The 12,403-nt window shown below is 36.3% G+C and overlaps 1 protein-coding gene across 1 annotated transcript in view; it reads right to left on the bottom strand.

Annotated features, from left to right (window-relative positions):
* The window catches only part of FBN1 (fibrillin 1), a 311,665-nt gene that overhangs the window by 151,588 nt on the left and 147,674 nt on the right, over nucleotides 1-12,403 (bottom strand). Inside the window, exon 7 of the mRNA XM_036734672.1 lies at nucleotides 11,248-11,373. Coding sequence (XP_036590567.1) covers nucleotides 11,248-11,373 — 126 coding nt within the window. The remainder of the gene's footprint in view (nucleotides 1-11,247; nucleotides 11,374-12,403) is intronic.

Genomic DNA, 12,403 nt, shown 5'->3' with positions numbered 1-12,403 from the left:
ATAAGCAAACTAGTGGTGCAAAGAAGAAATTACCTGTCAGACCTTTGGATAAGGGAAGAGTTCATAACCAAACAAGAGACAGAGAGAATCACAGGAGATTAAATGGATGATTTTGATTAAATAAAATGAAAGATTTTACAAAACAAAACCAAGGCAGATAAAATTAGGAAAAAAGCAGGGAATGGGAAAATATTCATAGTTTAATAAAAAGATAATGAATGATTTTCAGTATTCTACTCATGATTTTTTCCTACTCTAAGTAATTCTTGTCTTATATCAATTGTATTCTCTAAGAAGCTACACAATTTTTCTGAACACTTCCATTTATTCTTTTTTAAAGGAATCATTTCTCTCTGTGTATTTAAGCAATTATTAGACTATTGTATTTTTAAAATGAGCTTAAATTTTTATCAACAAAAATCTACTTTGTCTCACTCCCACTCCATCCCCATTGGGAAAACAAAAACAAAATCCTTGTAATAAGCAGGCATGCAAATTATTATTACAATTAGAAGGTAGATAAGAAAACTTGGAGTTGTCATTCTTTTTTATTTTAATAGGGTACAAGTTATATAAGTTATATTAGGTTTTAGAATTACCACTATTAACTTGTCCTATTTATTTTATAGTTCTTCCCCCAATCATCACCCTTACTGATCCTGTTCTTTCATCTTTCTTGATTATCTTATCATCTTCAATATTTTATTTCACCTTTCCAAATAATCTCTGTACCTTTCAAGTTCTAAATCACCTTAATATTCCTAAGACACAGGTCCAATCATTTTATTCCATTGATTAAAACTTTCTGTGACTGGCTCTCTTTTGCCTTTGGAAAAAAGATGAACTCCTAAGCTTGACATTTAAGGACTTCCACAATCTGACTACGACCTCTCTTTTCAACTTTAATTCACATTTCTCCCTTTTATGAACTCTATATTCTAGCTAGAATGTATTGCTAATATTCCCTAAATTCTACATTCCATCTCTCATTTCCCTGCCTTCACTTTAGCTATTCTGCATGTCTGAAATACACTCCCTTTTAATCTCTACCTTTCAAAATACTTATCTGCCTTCAAAGTTCAATTCATGTGCCACATCCTCCTCTGTGAAGCTTTCCTGTTTCACACTTCGCTCCCTCCCTCCTTCCACCTTGTTAGAGCTTTCTCCTTCTTCAAATTGCCCATTTACTTATTTGCATATAGAGTATGCTTCCAATAGAACATAAGTTCTTTGAGAGGAAGAATTGTGACATTTTCATCTTTGTATCTCCAGTACCAAGGACAGTTCCTTGTGTATGTAGTAGGCACTTTATTTTTATTGAATTGAATTCTGGCTGTAGCATAGAATGCATGAAGAGAAAGAGAAAGAAATAAGATTGGAAAGGAAGGCTGATGCCAGATTTTAAAGGTATTAAATTTCACACTAAAGTGTATACACTTTATCTTATAAACAACAAAAAGCCATTAAAGGTTTTCAACAGAACAACACTTGGTAGTAAACTGCAAGGAAATAGAGTATTAAAGCCATGGCATTAGATGAGATAGCTAAAATAGTAGGTGCAGAGGGAGAAGAAAAAAAGGACCAAGGATAGGGTCTCCATCCTATTCATCCATTCTACTCAGAGGGCAGTGGAAGTATGATAAACAGTTGAAGGAAACCATGAGGGCAGCACAACTACCAGCAGGTAGTTGGAGAAATAGCAGAAAGCAGTGTCACAGCCATCGAGGAAGGGGAGGAGTATCCAAAAAGTGAGATCATTAACACTTTAGAAATGCTACAAAAATGCCAAGGAGAATGAGGACTGAGGAAAATGACACAAAATTTTCAAACATGAGAGACTGGCTAAATGGTAGTGCTTTCAATAGTAGTTTTATAGGAAGGCTTTTTATTCATTTAACAATTATGAAGATCTCAGTATATTTATACATATATGGGACAGAACTAATCAAACAGGAAAAGATAGAAGAATGAAAAAGAGGAGATGGGTATCTAGAACAAGGCCCTTTTAATGAGAGAAATGGTATCAGTGTCACAGGTAGAAAGATTGGCCTTAGCAAGGAGTAAGACAATCTCTTCTTATGTGATAACGGACAAGAGAAAAGAGTGATGATGCTAGGAGCTTTCAAGAATCATAGAAAGGGAGATGAGAGATACCCTATTGGATAATCTCAATCATTTATTCATTCAATAAGAATTCATTATTTTCTAGGAGCCAGACATTTTCTATGTGTTAGGTGCTGGAAGCACAAAGACAAAAGTGAAATAAATATTACCTGCCCTCGAGAAGCTTATATTCTATCAGGGAATACAACGTATACATTTATGCAGAATAAATACAAGGTAGTTTGGGGTAGAAAGGCACTAGTGGCAGGTGGAAGCATGATCAGGGTGGGCCTCATGTAGATGGTGCTCTTGGCTTGAGTTTTGAAGGATATTAGAGATTCCAAGAGATGAGATGCGAGGGAAAGCATTTCAGACATGAGAGATGGCCATTGCTAAGGCACAGAGATAAGAAATGGAAAGTTGTATGTGATGAAGAGGCCACTTTGGCAGGACCACAGAGTATTTAAAGGGAAGTGCAAAAATGTATCAGCTAGAGAGGTAAGTTTCAGTCAGGATTTCGTTTAAGTAGGAGGCCAAACCCACTGATATAAGTGGAGGTTTTAGAGATACATTCGGGACTTGAAAATAGAGGAGAAAGTTTAAAATAATCATACTAGGGAAATGAGATCAGATATCAATAAGAATAAGATTGCTGGATAGGAGTAAGGGCTCAGGTGAGGTCATGTACCATAAATTTCTCTTTAATAAAATCAACCCAATTTTGTGCCTGAGAAGCAATAGCAGCTGCATAAAATATATTTGGTCAAATACAGCAGCAATTAATTTTTTTTAAAAGTACACCATAACTGGATTAAGTTTGAGCAAAACACTATCACTGTTTCACTAACTACTATATATGCTAACGCAGGATTTCAATGCAACTCTAGAGAAGCACATAGGGAAATGTGAGGTAATCTTTTCTACTACTTTCTAAAAAAGGTACGTATTGTAACAGCAAGCAAAGTAGCATTTTTTTTTTTGCTGGATTGAGTTCTAGCCAATTAGAGACTTGCATGTGAGTTCTAGCCAATCAGGCATGTGCATGAGTTTTAGCCAATCGAGACATGTGGATTGAGTTTCAGTCAATTAGATGCCAACTAGAACTGTATATAAAGACAGGCCATGGTATGAGAGAACAGGCATTGAGAGAGCCAGCATCAAGAGGATGAGCCAGAGTTGAGAAGAAGAGAATGAAGAGAAGAGACAAAGAAGAATGGGCTTTGAGAGCTGGGAGGAGACTTTTGAGAGTGGAAAGGAGACCCCTGAGAGTGAAGGGAAGACCTTTGATTGCAAGAGACTTGCTGAAGGAGCTTCAGAGCCGTAAAAGCAAATAGAGGTGTAGGGCAGAAACCCGCCCATGGGAAGGAAGCTTAGCTTAAGCCCCTTTTGAGAGCTATTAGAGTGAACTGAGCTGTTATCACAGAGCCTCTGGACTCTGGAGGTGAATTGAGATGGTGGTGCTGGTACTGTACGTTGATGCCCTGTTAAACTTTGTTTTCCCAGAGGCAGAAGCTTCAGGCAGGAGCCCCTTCAGTCTGCTGTTGGGCAGGAGCAGGAAGAGCTTAGAGTGGAGCAGTCCCAGTGAGCTGAGACCTGGAGCTGCCTGTAAGTGAATCCAGGTGAGAGTCAGGAGCAGTCAGCCCACAGAGGAAGAGCCATGGGACTTGGAAGTCAACCTCAAGTCAGGAAGAAAGAGGACTTTACTTGGACATTTTGTATTGATTAAGGAGATTGTTTTTACTGTGACCTAGGGATGGATGGTATGGTATTTTCTGCTACCCCTTAAGGATGTGACATTCTAGGGAATACCCAAGACTGGGACCCCCTTGATTCTGGGGATGCAATGATATATGCTATGTAGTGTGATGTTCTTACTGTGACCTAGGGGTGGATGGTGTGGTATTTTCTGCTACCCCTTAAGGATGTGTTGTGCTAGGGAAGGCCTTAGCCCAGGACCCCCTTCTGTGTAACAAGTATTTTGGAGAATGCTACTGAATGCAGTGACATATGCTATGCGCCATATGACATGCTGAGTGATATGAGATATATATTAGATGATATGTTTTGCTTAAGGATGTTGTTATGAATGTTAGGTTTTATTGATCAATGTTTATTGCTGAATAGAAAGTTCATTACACTATGCAATTAGACCCTTGAAATTATTCACAGCAACACTCCTCAGGTGTGCTGCCATGATTGGCATGACACGTGTGAAAGCATCTTCCATCTTCATGCTAACTAGGATATTTTAAGGGAAGGAATGTGGCATGGCTGCAATATGGTATGACTGCAGGGATACACTGTTGGCAACTTTCTTTCCCCCATTCTTCACGGCCTATATATTCATCACAGACAAGACAAGTACACTGTTATATGTTTAATCTATTACTGTTTTTCATGTCTAGAATCCATTTGGTCAAGTGTTAGTTTTGGATAACCTTTCATCTAAACATTTCCACTGAGAGTAAGGGAAGAAACCTTAACTGAAAATTTTAATGGATGGAACTAATTTTAAAAATATAATAGGGTAATCTAAGACAGAAAAATTTTAAAAGCTTATTTTCACATTTCAGAAATAAAATATTTTAATATATTATCTTTATGCACATTGAATAAGCAAGAAAAACTAGAGTGTATATATTAGAAATATAGTATTTGGAAAACTAGTCCAAACATGGCTTCCTTTAAGCTACTTATAAACAGAAAATGAATCTGTTCTGAAATAAACTCTTTCAGAGTTAAATGTAGTTTAAGAGAATGCTTACAAAAAGTGATCAATAAACATTCATTAACATAGTATTAGAAATTTTGATCACTTCTCATCAAATCTTTAGAAAGGCAGCAGGGTATAGTGTAAAAGAACATGGGACTAAGAGCCAGAAGACAGATGTTCAACTCTAACCCTGGGCAAGTCACCCAAGTCCCCTAACTCTCAGTTCCCTTATCTACAAAAATGAGGGAAGTAAACCAGACAGGGTGGTAGTTAGCATCAAATAAGGATATATACATAAAGCACCTTATATGTTAAAGCATTTTATAAAAATAATAGTATGATTATATATAATATTATAATTATATATAATATTTTATATATATAATTATATAAAAATAATGTAATGCTTTCAAGTTTGTGAAGCACTTTACAATTATCTCATTTTAGCCTCCCCATAACCCTGGGAGGTAGTTGCTATTTTATCCCCATTCTATAGATAAGGAAACTGAGGCAGATAAAAGTTAACTTATCTGCCCACAGTCACGTAACTAATGTGTCCAAAGGTAGATTTGAACTCAGGTTTTCCTGACTCCAGGCCTAGTGTTCTATCTACTGTATCACCTAGCTACCTCTAACACTTAAACGTTTTGTGACCTTGGGAGAAAGCAACAACTTCTTTCTATCATGTTTTTCTCGTTTGTTAAACGGCAGGGAGAATGAGAATGCTTGCATTGCCTTCTTCACTGGATTATTTTGAAGATCAAACATGGTAATGGATATGAAATCATTGTAGCTTAAAAATACTTTGATTTGGAGCTAAAATTCAGTCTTTGCTACTTATTGTGAATCCTTGGGCAAGTCACTTAAGCTCTGTAAGCCTCAGTTTTCTGATCTGGAAAATATGGGGAATGGATTCAAAGACTTCTGAAATTCCCTTCCAGCTCTAAATCATGAGTCTAGGTCTCTGTCTAATGTAGGTTAGATATTACTTGGAGTAAACCTAACTTGTGAAAATATGAATTTTTAAAAATAGATAAGTTAATGTGATTAATAGATAAAGTGATTACTCACTTTACAAAACAACTTACCAAAAAAATTCTTTAAATGGTAGTCATTTTCTAAAACTTGGCTCAATTCACAAAAGTTTAATTTACACACAAATCTTCAGAGATGAGTTCATTATACAAAGTTAGGCACTCCTTGCAACTCTTGGACTTGGTCAGAAAATTCCCATTTGAGTACATCAGTACATTACTATGAGCCTGCTGAGGGGTTACTGCAAAGTGAGTGCTGACCCCAAGACCTAGCCAACTTCTGTGTGACAGTCACAAAGAGACATATCATTTTATGATACAGAAGAAACCTAATAACTCTGCCCCATTCAATGGCAATAAAATTATTCTTATTTCGACTCTATTTGTTTTCGGTGAGTTTAGACATTTCTTCATAAGTCCTTCCTCCATAAGGCTTTCTAAGAGAAAACTCAGGAGGCAGCTATAGCATTAGTAGTGTAGGCTACCTTCCCTTCCATGTATGGGCATGCTAGGAACATAGGACTTTCTATCTTGAACTTTTGAGTGTTTGTTGAAGCTTCTGTTCCAAACCTTGGAGGAGCAGAAGACACTGAACAAAACTGAAGTTTTCAAGCCCGAGCAGAGTCCTTAATTAACAAGGAAAAATTCAGATATAAGTGGATTAGATTCAAGTGTCTTCTGACTCAAGTTCTCCATGTTTGTTTTAAAAGCAACATTTTGACCTTTTTAAAAGCAAAATCACCATTTTTCTATTCTAGGATTGGGGCTAAACCAAACAATATTTTACTGCTTATATTAGAGCTTATGTTAACATAAACAGTATTGTCATTGTGAAGTTTTATAAAGGTAAGTGGGTCTATTCCTACTTGATGGATATAAATTGAACTAAAGTCTTTAATACATACTGGAGAGAAAGATGGAGCCAAGGGCCTGACCTGGAAGAAGCAAAACTGGCATGACATCTCAAACTTACCAAGGAGGTGAGATGGTATAAAGGAGAGGAGAGAAGCAGATTCATATTTAGAGTGTTACTGCTGTTGCTAAGACACAAATGCCCAAAAGATTATTTAGTTTACGAGTATTCTTTTGGGATGATTAAAAGGGAGGTCTCTGGAAATAACACAGATCTTAAGAAGAAGGCACTTAACTTAATTTCCACAAGCATTTGTCATTGGCAATATATAGAACTCTACAACTAAGCCAATGCTTCGAAAGAGTTAACAGTCTATTAGGGATTGGGGGGAAGGGAGCAAGGTATAGACATGCATAAATAGCTAAGATAAGGAGATAATATGATTAAGTCAAAGTGAGAGAGCTGGGAGAATGTGTCCATGAATTATCACTTATGGTTGTTCCTTAATAAGTTTATTACCTTTTTCTGATCATGTATCTTTCCGTTGATTTGCTTTGTATCAGTTTTTGTGTGAAATTTTACATGGCAACATGCCCACTTAGGGCCACAGTGTATTGGCTTTTAGATGACTCATAATTTTGATTCATTGGAGATTGTGTTTATATAATTTACAGTCATATAGCATCTCTGGGGACAAGATAATTGTCTTCATGTAGTGAATGGATATTATGTGAAAAAGGGATTCAATTTGTTTTACTTGGCTTCAGAGGGCAGATACTAGAAATCTGGGTACTGCAAGGGAGCAAATTTAGGCTTAATCTGAAGAAAAAGGTCCTAATAATTAGAACTATCAGAGGAAAAATAGGCAGTCACAACATTGGATGTCTTCAAAGTATAGATGAACACTTGTCAGGTATGTGGCATAGTGGATTCTTTTTTTTCAGGCCTGAGTTGGACATTAAATGGCCTTTGAAGATCCTTCCAAACCTGAAATTCTGTGGATGTCTGTGTGACACTAGTTGCCTTCACTTCTATCTACCTCCATTTCACTAAAGGTTCATTTTTCCACCTATAGGATTATATTTAGTTTTGCTTGACAAGTTACTTCTGGCTGTAAGCCTCTGCCATTTGCTTTATGAAATATCATATTCCAAGCTCTCCTCTAATTAATACTGGTGGCTGCTAAATCATGTGTTATCCTGACTCAGTACTTGAATTATTTCTTTCTGGTTGCTTGAATTTTTTTCTTTGACCTCAAAGCTCTGGGTATTGGCTATGACACTCCTGGGAGTGTTCATTTGGGAGGCTTGTTTCAAAAAGTAGCCAGTGGATTCATTCTATTCCACTTTGCCTTCTGGTTCTAAGAGATGTGGGCAGCTTTCTTTTAAAAATTTGATATCTATGTTTTCTTTTGAGACATAGCAATGATGTAGTCCAGTGATTCTTATTTTTTTTTCTCCTTGATATGCTTTCCAGGTCAGCTGTTTTTGCTATGAGACACTGTAAATTTTCTTCAGCATTTTGACTTTGTTTTAATATCTCCTATTATCTTATGGAGTGATTGGTTTCTATTTGGTCTATTTTAATTTTCAATTTGGATTCACCCACTGTTGGCTACATGGGAAGCTCTGCTGGTTCATCATGACAGAATGCTTGTTTCTCCCCAGGTTGGGATTCCTGCTCCTGACTATTCCTTTGCGGGCTTCAGTCTAGGATAGATGCTAGAACTGAGACTCTGCTCTCTTCCTGGGATCTGAGCCACACTGTTGTTCCTTGCTTCAGAACTTGTTCCTCTCTGGATATGGCAATCATTCCCTAATCCAGAATGCCACCTCTGGGCACAGGTCCCTTCTTCAGTCCACCCTGAATCTGTTACCTAGCACTGGGCAGTATGTGACAAAACTGCCAAGTGTCACCTCTTCTCCTTTCAGTACCCTAGTATGGGTCTCCTCTTGCCTTGGCGTACAGTGTTTCCTTGCATTAAAATGCTCTGTACATCTGCTCCTGGTGAGCCTATTCCCAGGGTCTACAAACCTCTCTACCTCCCTATGCCAACTTGGGCTAGAAAAGTGATTCTTATGACCTTTTTCCTTAGATCTCTCCATCAAGATTTAGTCTAGTATGTTTTCTAAATCTGTTTGCATGAGTTTGGGGTAGGGGTGAACAGCCCACTGTGCTGCTTACTTCCACCTTACCATCTCGGGTCCCTCTCCAAATCCTGTAAAATCTTTATATATGCATGAGAGAGTCTTTTATGTAATAGAGAGGTTTAAAAGGAACATTTTGAACTACTGAGTCAAATGCTTTCCTTTTATTGTAACTGAAAAAATAAACACAACATGGTCTTATATTTTCTCTACTTTGAGTTGTCACTATAAATATATAGGTTGCTGTGAGAAATGAATACAAAAGATTGCCTGTCCCGGTCTCATATTTTTATTGAGCATGCCTTTTATTTCACATGTAGATCATTCCCATTAAAATCTTATAAAAATGAGAAAGCAGGCACGGACCAGTAGTTAATGATGTTCTCTTAGATGCTTTTGGGGACTACTGAAATCATTTGTGAGCTTTCCCACTCCCCCAATTCTTTTTGTGTCTTCTCTCTGAGATATCTTAGCAAATGATCTTTTAATGTTTTCAAGACATTTCAACATGGATTGTGTATTTGGTCTGATCTAGCCACACATCCCTACTTTATCTTCATGCATGCCATTTCTACTTCTTTATATAGTACACTAGGGACTGAAGTATAATTCAAATGTAATGATTCCTCTTTCACTAATGATAAAAAAATAGATCATGAAAGAAATGTTTACATATTTGTTCCATGCTATATCCATTTGTCATTCTCTGGCCAGTTTCCTCCAGAAGAAAAGCTTTGTGCAATGACTTATTGATTGTTATCATCAAGAAATAGATTTCAACAAAAATCTTCATAAAATCATAGCCATAGGGGATATCTTACACTGGGTTCAACTGGAAGGGGAAATCTCTATAGATGATCAAGTCTTTCAGATGCTCCTGTTTACAGATATTATGCTGCTTGCATTAAGTCCTAGAATATTAAATAGTCCCCTCTATGAGATCCATAATTATATAAAAAAGATCAATCTTATAATGCAAACAGGAAAGAATCAAATGGATGAATAATGCCTACTGCCCAGTAATACTTGCTGTTGGATGGCCAGTCCAGTGACTTTTTCCATCAGTACTTATATTCAGGAAAGGAAATACAGATGGACAATGAGTTGGGCCAAAAATCAAGAAGAAAAGAGTGGGCTGGTTTGCATGGGGGAAACTTCACAATGTTTTTAATAAAACCAAGCTGTTCCCTTAGTGCAAAGACCCGTCTTTTTGATACAAATGTTCTCCTAGCGATGTTGTAAAGTTATGAATCTTGGAAAAGCATAAACCTCAAGGAATTAAAATTACAGGTAATTGGATAGACAAGGGAGAGAGAAATATATGCAAGTCAGTTGCTACATATATCTGATGATGACCTCCACTCAAGAGATAATATAAGGGATATCATCAAGGAAGTATATGTTAGGCAAAGGAGGTAAGAGGAAGGTTCTCAGCACATTCAGTAGATCTTCTTAAAGTATCTGTGGAAGAATGTGGAACAGAATCACACAAGATAAAAAGGCACATATAAGATTCAAACTGCATCAAAGAAGGAATTATCACATTAGTGAGAGCACAGAGTCATTAAAATTGAAGATATCCTCCAACAGATGGGCATGAGTGATAAGCTACATGATACTCTAGTGACCCAAAAGCCTGATTTTTGAGCAGAATCCTGCCAGAATTAGAACCTGAAATTTTAAGGTATTTTAACAGTATAATCCTAAAATCCTACAATCATTTGTTTCTTTATGCTACCTGGAAATCAAGTCCATTTCTGGCAAATAGTAGTCAATATGAACTGTATACTTTGTATACTTTCTATAAACCAGTCACTTTCTATAATCCAAACACAAATCAGAATAAAAATACTATCCAAAATTGATTTTTTGAGGTTTATTGAACTTTGCAAGTTATTTTTTCCACGAATACAAACACATCAGACATCTAAAGTAGAATTAGTGAGATATACAATAGATCTCACCAACCACATGGCCAAATCTCTTCTTTCTATAAAAGAAAAAATCAAAACTTGAAAAAAGCCACTAATGTGTACTACTCTCAAGGACATCTAACAGTTGAGTTCAAATTCATGTCTATAAAGCTATGCAAAAATGTCTCAAACATTTTAAACCAACTATTGCTTTAAAATATGTCATGTTTCAATATTTATTTAACTCAGATATACCTGTTATTATAACTCTAATACAAGTGGAAAAGTCTGTAACTTCATTTTGGTTCAGCAGCAAAAGGGTATATGATTCCTTGTAACCAAATTCTACTTGAATATTCAAGGGATAATTTTAAAAAGCCAGATAAAAGATTCATATAGAAACAAGTTGGCCATTACACATGAGTTTCCCCAAACTTCTTCAGCCTTCATTCACCCCTGAGACACAGGGCATAAAAGGTCTTACCTTCACATTTTTGTGTTACTTCATTAAATTTGTGTCCAGCAGGGCACTTGCACTCGAATGATCCAACAGTGTTAATGCAATTTCCTCCTTGACAGAGCCCAGGGATGGCTTGGCATTCATCCACATCTGTCATATTAAAGAGAGAGAGAGAGAGAGAGAAGGAAAGAGAGGGAGAGAGAGAGAGAGAGAGAGAGAGAGAGAGAGAGAGAGAGAGAGAGAGACAGAGAGAGGGAGAGTGACAGTGAGAGCGGGAGTGGGAGAGAGAGAGAGAGAGAGAGAGAGAGAGAGAGAGAGAGCGAGAGAGAGAGAAAATGAATACGAATGACTCCCATTCAGGTCATCCCTAAGAAAGTAAATTTGACAACCTACTCACAGTGATATTAAATAAATTTACCTTGATGTCTTATTTTCCAGTTACAACATTTTGGTCCTAGACTATGAAAAGACAAAACTTTTTTTTAAAAAAAAATTAAATTGTAACATAATGATTCATTTAATAATGTTACTGGTCTTCTGAAAGAAGGCACATGCTTTCTTGTTTTTTTCTATAGTTCAATTTTAGTCGCCATCTGTATGAACTTTTGTGTTTTGGGGGTTTCTGCTATGCTCAGAGCAAAGCACAAAGATGCAATGATTAAAGACTTAGATATCAACTTGTCATCGATGTGCTCAAAAGGCAAGATGTTTAAAAGTATGCATACATTCTTCTCCTCTTCACATAAAAAACAAAAACTAAAACAAAACAACCAACCCATAAAAACCTCATCTATAACTAGAATTCCAAGGAAGATGTTTCTAGACTGCTTTACTTCACTTTGAGTAATTTTTTATGAAAAGACTTCAAAAACCAGTGTAGAGCCTGGCTTTTTGTCTTACTATACAAAGAGAAAGAAAGAATTTACCATTTGCAAATTCTCTAATCATATGTTAGCAAAATGTATTCTTGAAACAAAAAATGAAGGAAAAGGGATACCAAAGTTCAAAATATTTATTTTGGTATAAAACATCACATATTTTTACAACTTGATACATTCAAGAAATATTTTAAAAACATAGTGTTCTGCTCCACAAATAAAAATTACAAGTGAAAATATAACTAGGGTCTTATTTTATTTGACTACTTCACTTTTGCCTGAGTCCAGAACTTTCCATTAAC

Source organism: Trichosurus vulpecula, chromosome 8 (genome assembly GCF_011100635.1).
Source record: "Trichosurus vulpecula isolate mTriVul1 chromosome 8, mTriVul1.pri, whole genome shotgun sequence".
Classification (NCBI taxonomy): Eukaryota; Metazoa; Chordata; class Mammalia; order Diprotodontia; family Phalangeridae; genus Trichosurus; species Trichosurus vulpecula.
Note: the sequence above shows the minus strand (reverse complement) of the source record. Positions and strands in the feature narration are given on the sequence as shown.